This window comes from Vidua macroura, chromosome 1, assembly GCF_024509145.1.
Source record: "Vidua macroura isolate BioBank_ID:100142 chromosome 1, ASM2450914v1, whole genome shotgun sequence".
Classification (NCBI taxonomy): Eukaryota; Metazoa; Chordata; class Aves; order Passeriformes; family Viduidae; genus Vidua; species Vidua macroura.
This window is the reverse complement of record NC_071571.1, coordinates 13,634,612-13,651,806: the sequence shown is the minus strand read 5'-3', so window position 1 is coordinate 13,651,806 and position 17,195 is coordinate 13,634,612. Positions and strand designations below refer to the sequence as shown.

The 17,195-nt window shown below is 38.2% G+C and overlaps 1 protein-coding gene across 23 annotated transcripts in view; it reads right to left on the bottom strand.

The window, feature by feature from the left end:
* The window catches only part of PARD3 (par-3 family cell polarity regulator), a 443,499-nt gene that overhangs the window by 262,095 nt on the left and 164,209 nt on the right, over positions 1-17,195 (bottom strand). For all 23 annotated transcript variants that reach the window (XR_008436211.1, XM_053972924.1, XM_053973078.1 and 20 more), the window contains one exon: positions 3,223-3,401. Coding sequence is in view for 22 of the 23 variants with exons in the window: in XM_053972924.1 (XP_053828899.1) it covers positions 3,223-3,401 (179 nt within the window). In the remaining variant the exon portion in view is untranslated. The remainder of the gene's footprint in view (positions 1-3,222; positions 3,402-17,195) is intronic.

The window sequence follows — 17,195 nt, the reverse complement described above, 5'->3', positions numbered from 1 at the left end:
GAGCCAATTTTGTGAATATTTCACAGATGGGAAGACCTATTAATTTGGTTGGAACCATTCAGGGGAAGGATTAGGTCAGGAATTACCTAGCTAAGTACAGTTAACAGCACTACAATAACTTGTAAATACTAAAAAGAAATTCTGCAAATAAATTAGTTCCTTGGAACAAAAAACACTTGATTGCCAGTTGCTCTTACAGGTGAAAAACATAGAAAGTAGAAATTATGTGAGATTTCAATTCTAAGGATACAGAATGTATTATGATATCCTGATAATAAAAATATGTTTCTTTACAAGAGATGATTTGAAAAATGGATGAGAATGCACGCTCAGTTTTAGGGCAAGGATTTCATATCACAACATCCTACTTACTCTAACAGAAATGCATCTCAAGTTCAACACATATCCAAATCTTTGCAAGACCAATTCAGGCCCCTCCAAAGCATATTCTTGTCTCTCTCTGGTCATTCTCTTCTTAGGGACACAGGAGATCCTGGTGACTCATTCCATTTATCCCAGTAACTACAGGCAGCACTACAGTTAGAGTAGTAGGATCCTTCAACCAGCCCATATTTTCACTCTTCCCCACCACCCTTTTCCCTTTCTGTTTGCCCAGAACTACTGGCATATGTCCTGGCTCCTCACAGCCTTCTGTGCATGGCAGCACTCTCACCCCTTCATTTCATCTCAGCTTGGGCATCTGCCCGTTTTCCTGCCATTCCAAATTCTTCATACCCAAAATGAAACAAACACCAACAAGACGTCCTCTCTCATTTGTCCCTGAGAAATAAATCCCTTCTGCCAGACACATGCAGCTTCCTCTGTGCTAATTCCTCCAAAAATTGGACAGGGTTTCTACCTGTCAATTATTTCTCTTTAGAGGTGACGGGCTGAAAGTAATGTCACTTCTTGGAGTCAGTAGGTGGATGAAGCTTTTGGCAACTCTCCCAGAAACCCTTTTCATGTTTCTGCAAGATACTGCTGGGGCAAAGTTGCTAATCTACAACTGTGCTGCAAATCTCAGCCCAAGAACATATGTTCTTGTGCTGTCAAGAAAGAGAACTGCAGTGAAAACATTACATAGTGCCAACCACTCACAAAAGATATATGGGTGCTCAAGCCCAATGTGCTGAGCAGAAAATTAAGACTGTTCTCATTGCTTTTCTCAAAATGTCTGTGTCATCTATAATCAATGAAACAGTCTGGAACAAAGCACAGCCATCTCTTTGTTAGCCGAGTAGCTGAAGAAAACAACCTAACATAAGAAAAGTACTGAGGACTCTTTATAGCTCAAATAACACAAATACATTTGTAAAAATTCATTGTTAGTACTTTGGTAAGAGATTGGTGACAGGAACTTCAAAAATGCCACCATTTAGAATAATAATTCAAATGAAATTGTTGCTAATACTGTGAAAGAAAATGAGAATTCTTAATGCCCATTCCTAAGAGAAAAAGGATTGGCTACAAAATCTTGACTCACATGAAGAAATCAAAACACTGAAAACAGAAAAAAATCAGTCTAGCATAAATGAAATCAGGATTAACTCATAATACACATAACATAAGCAATTATTTAATTCCATGTGTTTACTGCAACTCACCTATTAAAAATAGTGATCTGCTCTATTCAAATGATCAATACATAGAATGCTCAAAAATGATAAAAGAATGTATCAGTATCTATTGTACTAACTAATGTAACTTCATTTCTTTCCAATCTTCTTGGTTTAATGTTCCCTGGTGCCTTGCTTCCCATCCCTACATGAGATCATATGCATTCCTTTCCAGTTTGGTCACTGTGCTCCAACAGACATGAAATATTTTCATAAAAATCAAGAGTAAGTACATGCTGAACAACTAATGATGAGACTAGTGTGAAAGATTAGCTACTGTTCAATTCTCTCCAATTTCTGCTAACTTCAGACACTCAAAGAAATCTGATTATGCTGTGTACAGCCCTTCATATCTATGCTTGTGGAGTAAGGAAGTGTCATCTCATTATCATTTCACAAAAATTAACTCAAAATGTTAATACTTCAAATGGATTAGATTATCGTTTTTCTTCTCTGAATCAGAGTAGTATAAAACACGTATTTACAAAAGGGCACACACTTCTGTGCCACACCAGTACAAGTGACAGAAAACATTTCCTGCCTGAAATCCTGATCAATCCTGATGAGAATCCTAACAATACCAAGCTAAACTGACACCTCTGCATGAACAGGGACCTCAATGCCTATGAGCACTGAGCTTTCATAGATTCTTTTGAAATGACCAAAGGCCCACTGAAAATAGTTTGGTTCATTAGCATTGTATAAAGGCTTCTTTATTTGGGGTGTGTGAATCCTTACTGCTGAGACTTAGTTTGCGTTTATACTACACACAGTTAGCGGGAATGAGGGGAAAAAAATAAAAGCTATAATAAGCTGCATATTTTCCAAGAGGACTTTGTCCTGTGTAGTCAGAATGGCAACCAAAAGTGCAACATTCTTTTAAAATTACTCATTTCTATTAGAAAATATACATTTTTTTCCTTTTGAGTTTGTCTGCAAGTTATCATCACAATTATGGGCAACGTGGGATCTGTACAAAGGGGCATGATTCTTCCAATTTTTCTTAATATTGCACTGAGAAGAGTGGTTCTTGCTGACTTCTTTAGCAAATAATGCAATTCATGTAGAGATATTGAAATCATATTGAAAAAAATGAAGGAAAAATACACCACATTTCACTGTTTTATTTTTAAAACTGTTATCAAGGAGAGAAATAATTTGCAATTTGTGTTTTGTATTACTTCACTAGAGCCTCAGAAAGTACAAATTAGCAATGCTGTGTTAGCCAGACAAACCAGACCAGCTGTGGGCATGCAGATTATTCACTGACATTAGGCCTTCTAATCAGTAAAAATTGTTACAGACATGGCCTACCAGCATTAAGAAAAAGGTGAAAAGTAAAAACTTTGCAGAATAGTGAGTAATCATAGATTCAACTACAGCTAAGGGCAAAAATCAAGTTTTTAGAGTCCTTGCTGTGGTTATCACCAGGAGTCTGGGAAGGGCAGGACACGAGTAACTCAAACACTTCACTGCTGCTGATGAGGTTTGGTGGACAACATCAGAAAACACAAGTTTAAACCACGAGCAGATGAGAGAAGCAGAAAACAATTCAAGATTCATGCACATTTGTAATTTATTTACTAAAGAAGAGAGAGAAATATACCTTTCTTTCATGAGCACTGGGCACGCCAGGGGTGTTCTGCTTGAGGAAGCCCGCTGTTGTGGACCACCTGGTAGGGTTTTTCCGAGAAGGCTCTTCTGAAGGAAAATTTGTGTCACTCACAGAGGTTGAGAGGCCAATCAGTGCAGGGTCACTACTACGTCGGACATGGAGAGGCATATCTGAAGAATAAAACAGACAGTAAATAAACACTGACTAGATTTAAAATGTTTCTGACAAAGGAAAAGTATTTTTTCAAGCTCTGGAAGGGTGGCTGCGACCAAATGTGGTTTCACAGAGTAAGGAGTTATTGACCTCAGGGACAAGGTCTGTTCCCTCAAAACCACAGCCTTGCTGCCTGGCTGCACAAGGAGAAAATGAAGGGAAAAGCAACCCCTTTGAACCAAGCACAGCTCAGTGGCTTTCCAAGTACAAAGCTATCTGTTGGGTGTCGTGCAAAATAAAGAGATGCAACATGAACTTGAACAACCAGGAGGTTAAGGTGACATACAGGTATTTTAAAGAGCAAGCAGGCAAAGACTGGTGGCAAGGCAAGGGGTGGACTTGGACAACGTGTCCGCCACCCCACTGCAAGGACTGCAGCCTGGGCACTGCTAGCACAACGTGCTGCCTGGAAGCTGCAGGCAACCAAGGCAGCCTTCTGACCATCTAAAATATACTCTGCATTTCCCTCTCAAAACTTATGGAAGAGACTGTTTTCTACTCTGCATTCTTCCTTTGCCTCTTCCTGACAGCTCAAGCAAGATCTGCGCTGATTAACCCTGATTCCCTCAGCCTTCCAGCTGGCATGACTGACAGGAGAAAAATATTTCATTAGTAAAAAATGATGCAGAAGGAAGGTAGACTGATTGGAAAGAGATTTGGTTTCCTTAATATATGTAGAGGTCACATCCATTCTGGAAACTTTAATGGCACATTAAAGTTAGTTTCTTTTGAAATACAACTTAATTTTTTCCAATTTCATTTCTTATCCTACAGCAAATACCAACACATCTATCGTCTCCTTGACCAAACAGAAGTTTCATTGCCTGAATTTGTGACCTCTTAGTACTCTTCCACTCAGCATCAGAACAGAGAGGCTGTGATTTATCAGTTTTATTTGTCTTTATTGCAGCACTGAGAACTCTGAATGCAAAGTGCAAAGCAAAGAGGTGAAAGCAATGGCACCTAAGCAGTTGAGTCAGTGGGAAAGGCACAATGGACAACAGTTGAGAATAAAAACCAGGACTAGGTTTTAATGCTTCGATGAAACAGTTCCCAAGGAAACTGAGGATGCATGTCTGGCAATACTAACAGGAAAACACAATGACAGGAGTTGTTTGTTAAATTATTTGTTTCAATCTCGACAATAGCTTCATGTTAATGCTACATTTAATAATATTAAAAAATCTTATTTTGCAGGGCATTATGAATACACTGAAAAATACACTAAGTCTTGCCACACAATGAAAACATGTGAGGTTTTTTTAATTCACAAGGACTCCTGCTGCTGAGATATAAACAAGTGTTACATGACCGAACACCAAAACAGTCAATCTATGTTATGTTCATTCTGGTAAACAAGAACAACAAAGAATTAATGTTTTTTTTCCCCACAGCTGTTGCTCTTTGCTTTCATTTTTTTATTTTTAATTTTCATAACAAAAGGTAATTTCCAGCAAATAAAACACTTTATTTTCTAAATATGTATACACTTATTTATAGATATACACGTAAGTGCATAATGGAACTAGAATTAATTAAAGGAATATTTCATGAAAGATCACTAATTATGAAGGGAAGTATTAATGGGCAGAGTTAAGTCTACTAAGAATCTGATTTCTCAGTATATACTCATAGACTCTAATAGAGGGTGTTTCTTTGATTGCCTTGTTTTCAACTACTTCAGCTTTCATGAAGCAGCTGAAGGCAAAGCATCTCCTTTCCCCCTGGATGACAAACACACAAACAGTGCCCTATCAAACCACAGGAGATCTCTGAGCAGAGGTGGCTCAGCTGCAGCCCCAGCCAGTGCCCCAGCACACAGGATGAAGTGACCCCTTCCCAGCAGTGCCCGTGCTGCTGGCACAGCCCCCAACACGCTTTCTCCTTTATTAGATCAGCCTGAGCCAAAAGGGGGCTCTGTAGTATGCAGTGCCACTTAAGAAAAATACCAATCTATATTTGTTCCAAGCAGCAGCCCGTGCACATTACCATGTTTGCCTTCACTACCCACCCCACAACACAGAATTACAATTTTCAAACATGAGTTCACTTGCTCCTTATGCTTGTACGTCTATATATAAGCATGGTGATAGCAAAATGTTCTTGTATTTTTACACTTCTTCTTCAAATTGCTTGACAAAACAAAAGTTCACTTGGGTGAACTTCTGTAAGAAGAGAAGCCAAACTGCCAACAAAGAAAGAAAGGAAATCAAACCAGCATTTCTGGAGAGGAGCAAGCCATTGTTGCTGCCTTGGCTTTTGCTTTGTAGTGAAAACCTGACAATTTGCACAATGGCGATTACAGACTCTTCAAAATACAGGTAGTCAATCATACAATGGAATTCCCAAATATTAATATGCTCTAGAGAGAACATTAACATGAGAAGCTTCTCTACAAAATCACAGATGAGCCACCTTTAGTATGACTAGTTTAATTTCAGTAAGTTTAGCTATTAAGATATTTTCACGTTTACGGAACATTTCATCACATCTTTTTTAAAAAGAGTATTCTGTCAATATGAAGATACAAATGATCTCTTCTAGTCTCTTCTTATGGAAATGGTTCCATACGTAAGAAGTAATTTGCTTCACAAAGCAAACTTCGCAATAAAATGAATTATAGAAGACAAAAAATGTATGTGTGTTGCATCTATGTATTTCCCAAGTTAACAAGAAATTTAAACATATGGCATTATTTTTTTTTATTACTGGAAGGGGACAGGCACACAGAGCTGGCTCTAACACATGCTGCTTGGCAATGGTCAATAGGTCTTAATCTAAGAACTAAATCTTGTTCGCACTATGTTAACCACAAGCTGGAAACATCATCTATCTCCTGCATTCTCTTCAGTTCTGTTTACTCTCCATTAAAACAACAACATAAAAGAATATATTGAACAGATTTTTTTAAACCAATATATTGTTGATTACAATCCTCTAGTTTACAGAATTTGACTAGAATTTATAGATTTGAAGAGGATATACTTTGAAATATTAAAAGGAAAATCAAAGGAAAAGAACTTAATAATTAAACCACAAGATAAAGTACGCATGGGACTGATGCAATGTCACCGATTCCAGGATGATGGCTGATACTGTTTGAAGTCTGTGGTTTCTTTGAAGAGTGGATAAAACAGCAATGAACTCTAATCACAAGGCTTCAAATTCTCTGTGGCACTAATGCACTGTAAATATTGATTTGCTTCTGCAGCTAAGGTGCCTTTTAAATAAGCACTTGAAATGGTAAATCTAATAATGAATTACAGGAAGTTTTAAAAGTCTAAGGAATAAAGAAAAATTAAATTAAAAATCCTGAAAGTTACCCTACTAACGCAGCTCTTGAGTCACATTCAAGGACTTGAAGTATTCAACCAAGAGTCAACTTCAGAAAGAATTATGTTGACAGAGAATCCCATTAAGTTATGTATATAGCCAGAATTCTGCTAGAAGATGGTTATTTGTAGGATATATCCAAGCTGTATAACAAAATGCTCACATTCATAATCATGAAATTCTGACTGGAAGTCTCATTTTATTAAAAGCAACAGCAGTTTCACTATAAATTATAAAAACAGCCAATACACATTTTATAACCATCTTTAAATGTAAAGAACACAGAGTTGTACCTTCCCTTCCTGCCAGCAAATCCATTTTTATTTTAAAAGGGTCATCACCTTCTCTGATTTTTAAATATGCTCACGAGCAAAAGTATTTGAGGATCTGGCAAATTTCATCCATAAAGCTGAGTATGTTGCCCCGCGCGCAGGCACTCAGCACAATGGATGGCTGTCCCCCAGAGCAGAGCTAATATATACCTTCCCATCCCAATTTCCTCTTGCATGTCAGCTTGGAGGGCATGACTAGAAAAATACATAGTTATATTTATATAGCATGGCCAAGATAATTTTACTCTGTGAAAGTTTCGGCTCCCCAGTGTGACTGCAGTTTGTGCAATTTGGTTTGCAGTGGATTTAAGGCACAGAAATGAAAAAATGATCTCGGAGTCATTTCTGGCCATCCCACACAGACCATCAGGCTCATGACAGATGAGTAGAGTGGAAGAGGATTTTTTTTTTTCTCTCCACACTCTAGGAGACATCTCTGGGAAAATGATAAATCAGTGAAACCAAAAAACTCTGTGGGAAAGAGTAGCTTTTAACCAAAAAGCTGCTCAGGTTAGACAGAGATCCTGAAAGTGATCCCATAGAAATGTATGTACATCAACAGGGTGCCCTGTATACACATGACGCACACAGATCCTACATCAGCATTAAAAAAACAGTCTGGGGATGGGAGACAGAAATTGAACAGCCTTGCTGCCTCCACCACCCATCCAGCTCATCATTCTGCTCAAATCCTCATCTGGAGCCCAAGAGAAAGGATGAATCAGGGCCATCCCGGGGCTGAGGAAAGCAGGACTGCTTCTTTCAGCTTGAAGTACTTGGAACTACAAGCTAAGGCTTTGTCTATATTTAATTGAAATATCTCTTTTAAAATATTTAGATTAGCCTTGAGTTTCACACTCTAGCACAGCTCCTGGAGTTCTGGTTCCAATTTCAGTAGGTTCAGTTCATCTCCTTGTTCCACTCAGTTGGACACAGCAAGAGCCAAACACCCCCTCTATGACATTCAAAAGCTCAAATCCCCATATCAGTTCAACTTTCATATTTGCAAACCTCTAAAGACAAGGTGATGGTAATTTCCAAAGACCACAGAGGCTGTTGTAGACTTGACTATGGATAGAAGAAAAATAGTTGGAGGCAAAAACCAGCTGATTGTGAACTTATCTACAAACTACATTAAACCTTAGCAGGAGCTAACATAAGCCAGGACTTCTCTACAAGATTAACAAAACAGTGCAAATCAAATGTAGATATCTTGAATTAGAAATGAAAGAGAAAAAAAAAAAAAAAAAAAAAAAAAACAAAAAAAACACACATTAAGCCATTCCAAGAGGTGAAGAACCACTGCTGGGAAAACAGCACCATCTGTCCTGCAGAAGAAGACAGGCACACTCTAGGGAGATGGCAGCTGGGAGGGATACAAAACAGGAGCACTGCAAAGCTACCACAAATTGTAGGTCTTTTCAGAAACATACTTTTGAACATCACAGGAAAGGAGGAGGATATACATATACTTATTTATTTATACACACACCACCAACTTTCTCCTCATGGCCCAGAGCAGTATTTTTCTCTCTCCCAGAATCATTAAAAAAATATTCAGCATTTCCAAATGTCGAGATCCCCAGGATTTGTTTATTTGTATTATTCTCCCCATTTATCCTCCTGCCACTATTTACACCTCCCTTCCCTTAAAAAACTCTCTTTTCGTATGTCACAGACCTCTCAAATCTCCCCTAAACAGTGCTACACAGCACATAACCTTTGCCTCTTTGAAGTCACTATTGCTGTTCATTTTTGTAAATATTATTCTAGTCTTAACTTGTTCAGAAGGCACCATGAATAGTGTATTTCTTTTATGAAATACCCTCAGTGCTGTTTAAATCCTCCCTGTCATTTTTTGGAACTTTGATGCTAATACATAGTCAACAGTAATCATATTTGGGTATTTTATTGTCATGGTATCAACCCAGAATATCCAAAGAAATTCTGAAACTTCTTCTGTAGTCTTGCTTCAGCATCTGTCTTGATAATTAAAGTATAAGTTCAGTTTAGATCAATGTTCTTATACATTATCTTCTATTTATTCAGGCTGAATCAAACTGTATTCAGTTGTGTAGTACATATCTGTTGGGTTATATATATCTTTCCTTCACTCACGTTGTTCTATTTTCCCTGTCTATTAACAACTAGGAATTTAATTAACATACTCTTTACAGTACTGATTCTCTTAGATTTAAAGATGTTAAATAAAACCAAAAGTGACAGGAAGTCTCATGAACCCTATTGGACAACAATCTCTAGACTGTCTCCAACTTCTGAGATTTCTATGCTGATTTTTAATCCATACTGAAGTGTTTCTGGTCACATTTCAAAACACTTAAATTTCTATCAAATGCTTCAACATTTGCAATACTACATGAATTACACAGCAGTCACCTGCAAATGCCAAGTATTCATGGCTTTCCCTTTCTGAATTACAAGACAGGTGACATAGTCTAGATAATTAGCATTTCTCTACTTGAAAGTATGTTTATGCGTAAAAAGATCAACTTTAAAATAAAATTTTCTACATTCAGAACTCTTGGTTAAATGACAAGACTTCCAATGCTCTTACAGAGAAAAAAAATATTTTTTTCACACGATTCCAGATATTTATAACTACTTCATGTACAAACCAACTGTTTTTAGTTGTTTTTCTAGCAATTCATTGTCAAACAACAGCTTATGTACTTCTCACAGACATATTTTCAATGTTATCAAATATTCTCTGTTTTCTTGTATCTTTAGTTTTAAAATGGCACATTTATAATCATTTGCACATTAAACCATGACAAGTCATCATTAGCCTGTCTTCCTCCCACCACTGCCCCACGCAGTTGGAGCTCTGGCAGGCAGCCACACCAGAGGCTGGGACACAGCACTAAAAACACACAGCGTGGTCTGGCAGAAAGCAGAAGAATGCAGTAGGTTGTGTCCCCAGCCATCACATAAATGCAGAGAAAAGACATCTTGCTGTGTAAAACACACCAACAAAAGCCCACTGCATGCCAGCACACCTTTAAGAAACATAGAACATTATGTTGGCATGCCTATGATCAAAACTGAAAGAATGGATAACAGAGAAAAGAATGAAAGCAAGCCACCAAAAAGAAATCTTGTTACAAAGCAGAAGAAAGAAGAAAAGTCTTTACTTTTCTGGTATAATTTTCAGTTTTTTCTTTTAATAGAACATAAGTTTCCCATTTCCCCAACCATGACTGCTGAATGACTTTGAAATTCAGAAATAAAAAAACAACCTGCCACAGTTATATTTTAATAATGAGGTAATGTTAAATCCTTATCTTGAAAGGCCTTTAAAATAACAATCTTCCTTCTCTTTATCTAATATTCTTTCTTCTTACTTTTGAATACTAGGATCCAGGAAGAAAATTATGATTGCACCCTGAAACTCAATTTACTTAGACACTGACTTTTAAAGCTAATTAGAGAAAGATCTTTAAAACTGAAATTAAAATTTAATTACCTTCACCTTCTATGTCTCTTTTCTCTGGGTTCTTTTCTAAAATGCAAATATCTTTATATGCCAAAAGAAAAGACAAAAATGTCAGATTTTACAAATGTTCTACTCATCTCTGTCAAAAAATTGTGTTTCAGTATATTTTAATGAGCTACAGACTCAGGGTTTTGGGTACATTCTTCATGATTTCCTTAAAACATACAGGATTACCTCTTTACCTATTTTCATTCTACTGCTACGCATATAAGAAAAATACACTTCTAGTACCCCAGATGTCAAAATTTTTGCAAAAAATTTATGTCTTTTTCAAACAGTTGTGTGACAGTAGGAAACATCATCAACTTTGCTGCTGTTGACGTTATTTTGCTTTCATTAGAGATCATACCTTGCTAATAATACTGTGATTGATATTTAGTTCTATTGTAATGAAGACACTATATTACACATCTTCATTCATTCTGCAGTGCAAGCAAGAGTTTACAGTGACAGGAATAAATTCCTGGCTGCTTTGAGTTGATAAAACTTCAGCACTCTGAGACACAGGAAGGAAGTTGGCAGATATTTTTCTTACCACAACTTTGAAACATCCCCTGAAACTTAATGAAAAATTCCTCCTGTTACTAAACATAATGCAGTGCTACGAAAACTGTTGATTTTTTATGGTCTAAATGCTTTGGGTAGGCTCAGAAAAGAAGAAAGATGCTTGCAACATTTTCCTGGATAGGAGAGAAAAAACATAGATGCAAGAATAGGATTTACACTGTAACTTGAAGAGCTCAGTTGGGAAGAACAAGGAATGTTAAAATGTGTATAATTTATTTCATCAGTGAGTTTCAGTCAGAAAAAAACTAGCTGTTGTTCCAATGTCATGACCCCTTTCTCATCCCCAGGCCACCACTGTGCTTTTATGTGAGGAGGAAAAGGGGTGGGGAGAAGAGCAGCACCCTGCAGCACCAGGTATTAGGGGCTCAGTACTACTGTTAGTTTATGTCCATTTCTGACTTACCAGAGAAAAAAGTTCCTTTCAACATCTGTTGCCAACACAGCCTGGTACATCACTGCCTGACCTCATGTGTGAAGTGAGAACTCCCATGTGGATCATTTACAGATGCCAAAGAGTTAAACATGCTTAATTGCAATTCATCAGGTATGTGTGTAATTAGCAAGAGATTTGTCGCCAACACAAGTCCTTACAAAGCTGGTACTGGAATCTCTCTCCTTCTCTACTCTCCATCAAAAAAACCTAATTCCTCATCCACTGGCTCATGAATTACATCACAAATTGACCTGAACAGAAGTAAAAGCCTGCACTGCCCAGAGGGCTTCAGAACCTGCAGGCTGTCCATCAGCAGCCCCTCTGTGGAAACTGCCCAGTGAAGGAAATCCCACACACCAGCCACTCCCTGGGAAGGAAATGAAAACCTGCAGCATTTCCACCAAGGTTCAGAATGGGAAAAAACTCCCAAACTTCTGGATTAGTAAGACACCACAATGGCACCATCACTAAACATTCTGGTGGTACACAGGGTATGGTAAATTAAGGGTGGAAGATGGGATCCTACTGGTATCTTAATTATGGGAACTATGAACAAGTTACGTGTGATAGTTGTTTACATCAGTTATTTTTGAAGCAGTAAGGGAAGAGGTATTTCTTTGCCAGTCATCAGATGAATGCTCAATCTTTGGAGATGTCTGGCTGTTAATCTGCTACTTCTCCATGTTTATGTGGAGCAGCTCCTTGCCACTGAGCAGGCACTTGGCAGCCCTCCTTTTCGGGCTGGGATAAGCATGGCTGGCTCCAGCCTTGCTCCACTGCAGAGAAGTTCAGGAGTCATCAAGAATTGAGCTGGGGGGCTTTTTGAGATATAAAAGCAATCCTGTATATCACAGGTCATTGTCAAGCTGCAGAAATCAACAATTTGGGGATATCAGTGCCTGGAGGTGGATCTGAACCTGAGTTACACAAAATCCAGATAGCTTCATTACAGAAATTATTTAGACAGATTTTTAACTGAAGAAAACTTGACCACAATAATTTAAAAGGTTAGGGTTTCTGGACAGAAATTATATGTGCATAGCTACATGCACAAAATACAAAAAAACCCCAGAACACACGGGAAGGAATTGCCTCTATGCACTCTACTGAGTTTCCAACGCAGCAAACAACATTTACAACTAATGTCTATAATAAGACAGAGTGAACATAGTCCTGAACTTCTATTAAAAATTACCAACAGCTTCTGCCATTTTAATGGCACTTGCTCCTGTTTCCATGACAGAAACATTTACTAGGATTATTAGAAGCATGTTGGTACATTCATGAAACATGCTCTCATTATCAAATGCTCTCATTATCAACTATCTGTGAGTTAACGTTCCACTGAACTCCTATCTGCTGCTGATGACCAAAAAGAGCAAAAGATCTCAAGCAGAAGTAGGAAAAGGCCACGTCATGCCACCCCCATGTGCTCAGATAAACAATATTTAGCAGAAGGCTCTTCTGCACGCAGGGACTAATACAGCTCAGAGGCAAAGCACAGAGCATAAAGATCTCAAGAATATTACTTTCTGTCATTCAGTTGCAAGTATCAAGCTGAATCCCCACAGACAAATGAAACATTTGCGTGTTTAAGTAATGAGATGAAATGCCACCAACCCTCCTCATCCACAGGGGACACACGGCAGCAGAGCTGCCATGACCATGACATGGGAGGGCAGATAGTGCTGCTCTCTGCCAGTATATGTGATGTTGTGCCTGACCTTTCATTGGAGGTAGGTCAGAGAACAGTCTGGAAGCTGCAAAGTTTGGTTAACTACACAAAACTAATGGTGACCAAACAAGGTCTTTCCAGCCATGGAGTGGGGAATAAGAAGCTCAGCTTCAACTAAATATGCTAAAATCTTCTTTAACTCTTAACATTAAAGATCACCTTCTGCAGAAAACTCCAGTGTTCCCAGTAGCCAGATAGTACAGCAATCCAGCCTACACTGGAAGATCATTCAGATAATGCCCACAATGGGACCATAACACATAACACCTGCTGGTCTCCACGGAGTGACAGACCAGCAGACATCCTCAATTCTTTTCTAGATACACCCTTACTGTTTAAAACTATGCCTAGTGAACAGTAGGAAATTAGTGCTGCTTGAAGAATGTGCAAAGTTAAGCATCTTTACATGTAGTTTTCCAAGTCCCCTACAACAACAGGGAGCATAAATTGTTCTCTTTTGGAAATGAAGAACATTTTCTACACCTTAGAAAAACTTTGGCAATGTCTTTTCTTTTTCTCTTCCTTTTTTTTTTTTTAATTTTTATTTCCCCTCTAGTTTTTTTTCCCCCATTCCTCTCCTTCTACAGTGCTGAAAACATACAGTTACACTGCATGCTTAATTATGTGCCTCTCACTCCATTTTTTAATTTCACATTGCCAAATCTGAAGAGAGTAAAAAAATTATTCCTATAAGTTCAAAATCAAGAATAAGCCAGTAGAAAGAGCTTCAACTGAGGTTCAAAAGGAAATCTTGCTACATGAAAGACAGTTCGTGAATTTCTGGATCAATGACTTTTCATGCTTGCAGTTGCCAAATTTCATTAGAATTTGTGATTGGTTCTAGCCCAGAGATGAAGATCATCTTTCTTAGTGGAGAAACAGCTTTAGCCAGAACTAACAGAAGATATTTACTGAAATACTATGGTATATACTTCATGCCAGAATTTGTCAGATTCCCAGCAGCTAACTTTTCCAAGCTGTTTCCACACCACAAAGCTCCTTCCTTGTCTCATCCTAGAATATGCTACAATAATTTCAAGTATCTGCATGCAGAGAGGGCACATGAGGTGGACAAATTTTATTTTACAAAATCTGTAAATATTTATTTGTATTATTTATTATTATTATTCATTTTATGCTATCAAGGAATTCTCATTTTGTTTCATTCTTCAAAGGAGATGAATAAGGCAGTTATTTTTCTGCAGCCCAAAATATATTGATACCCTGAAATGAGAAAAAGAGCAGTCTACCAGTATATTTTACTTGGTCTTCTTCCATTAGCGTGAGTATTTGGAGGTTGTTGCTTAAACAGGAGGAATGTCAAAAGATTCCCAAGAAAATCAATAGCCCGGGACAGTTTATCCTGGAAATGCCCTGCAAGTAGTCAGCTGGACAAGTCTGCAAACTCTGCAAAACCCCTCACACTCTGCACTCTACACTAAGTAGAAGAAAACATGTTGTTCCAACTGGTCTGGCAACCGAATGGCTTCTTCTGCACCTGAACCCAGACAAGCAACTCATGCACTTGTGCACCTCGCTCTGTCCCAAGACCTCCCTGCAGAAAGATTGCAAGGTAACAAAATCTCTGCTGAGGATGGACAGAAGGAAAACCAGGAAAACAAAGGAACTACAGTTGTTCTAATTCCCATGAGCCCATGGCCAGGGTTGCTTTTCACATGGGCTGATGGACAGAGTGCTCACTTCCCTGAATGCCACACACTCAGACACAGCCCTGCAGCGTCAAGGCTAAGACCTCAGTCCACAGCAAAATGGATCCAGGAGCAAAGCAGGAATATGGAAGGGTCACCCTCCATCCAACTGCCAAGATGAAGATGCAAAGGAAGAGCTACTTTTCTGGCTAAGCACCCCAGCTGCACGGGGATACCAGCCAGGCTGTAAAGGAGAGCTGTAAGAGCACTATGGCATCCACTCCTCAGCAACCACGGGCTTCCCCTACCCACCGTGTACCTGCATAACCATAACATGCTCCTGTTATAACCAAAAATAAAATTCAGTCTAACAATACTTTTAGCTTAAGTTAATTCTTCACAAAGACTCTGTGGAATGCAATTCCCCAAAATTTTCAACTCCTCAAAAGGAAGTTACCTTGCATAACCACAAAAAGAGAGCCACAGAGAAAAGAGAGCCATCTCCTGTACTGATGGAGCTATTTCTTTAACCTACCTGAGAGCAAATGGCTTTGGGGAACAAGTCTTATTATCATAATTTTTATATTGTATTAGAATTTAGAACACTTTCAAGTAGTAAGACCTTCCTATCATATTGATTTTCAATCCATGCACCCTTACATGGCTTGTGCAAAACACCTTGCCATTCACAGAATAAACACAAGGAAGATGCACAAACAACTGTGAGTGGGAGAACACCCACATGTGAGTGGGAGAACACCCACAGGCTCTCACAGATCATCAATTTCTCCGCAGCCAATGTGCTCCCAGTAGGAACCACCTCTGATTTTTGAAGTGCTTACTTAAAAATCTGAACACTCAAAATGTTCTCATTCTACACCATTTTTACATTAAATATGGTGCTTCTGACTAAAACTACTTTACTGGTTAATAAAAGTAGCAATCTTGTGTTTTTTATAAAATAGAATAAGAAGAAAAATAGGTTAATATTGTTCAGCTACCAATGTTTATACAATCTCTGAAGGCAGAGTATTTTTATAACTATATGAGAGTTAGTGTATTTAATATTTCATATGAGACGTCAAAAATCTACTGCATAAAATAACATCTAAGATACTTACTCAACACTACAAATACAAAGGCTACCTAAAACAGAGTTACCTCTTGCAGGTGTTTTTTGAAGTCATTATAGAAAAGTAAACTTGTATTCATACAGATACTGAAACATTATTTTTTATACCATTCACATAAACACGAAAAATACTTCTTAAATGTTTCTGAAAATAAAAGTTTTCTGAGGACAAGTTCATTACTTTGTGTTCTTCTCTGGAATTCTTAGAACTATTTTAAAAGTTATTAATTCATGAGAGAATTCACTTTTTTTTTTTTTTTTTTTGCCAGATGAGATTTTGATTTATGTGTTTTTCAAGTTTTTGAAAATACTTCCAAAGGATGTTTAACATTTTCATTCTCAAGCTCAAAGTTTGGAGAGAAAACTTACCCATTGGTCATGCAACACATACAAAATGGAAACCTTCTCAACAATTTTAAAAAGGCAAGACTTTGCATATGTGGAAAATGAAGCCTAAATCTTAATAATGGAGGGTGTTCCATCCCCTCCACAACAGAACATTTCCAATGAAAGTGGGGGTTTTTATCATGGAAAAGCCAACAAGACAAAAGACCACACATGGAGGAACAACTCCTGGCTGCAGGTATTACAAAACCTCAAGAGGAGGACAAACTGGGCTGCATCTTGTTCCATGTCCAGCAACAAGCAGACCTCACTAACCTCCCTCAGTTTTTATCACCTCTTGGAATACAACCATCATCACACCTTTTTGTGTGATTACCATGGTAATTCTAATCTAGGGAAGATTAAAATAAACCAAACAGCCAGATGTGCTTTTTCTGAGATGACCAAAACCATTTGTCAAAGGAAGGCTGCTCCCATGCTCCTCAGAAGCAGCTGGGTTATCTCAAATACAAGTGCTGGACTAAAACCACCGATCAAATGTAAAGAGTTTTTTGCTGTTTCTACACAGCTGAGCAGAAAAGCAGTTAAACATCTTGGAGAGCTCTGTTGCTCCTCTTCAGCAGCAACACCTCAGCAGGGCTGGAAATGGGAGCCAAAACTACCCAAGCCCACAGGCATTCAGATGTCCACATTCCTCACTCCTGGCTGGCA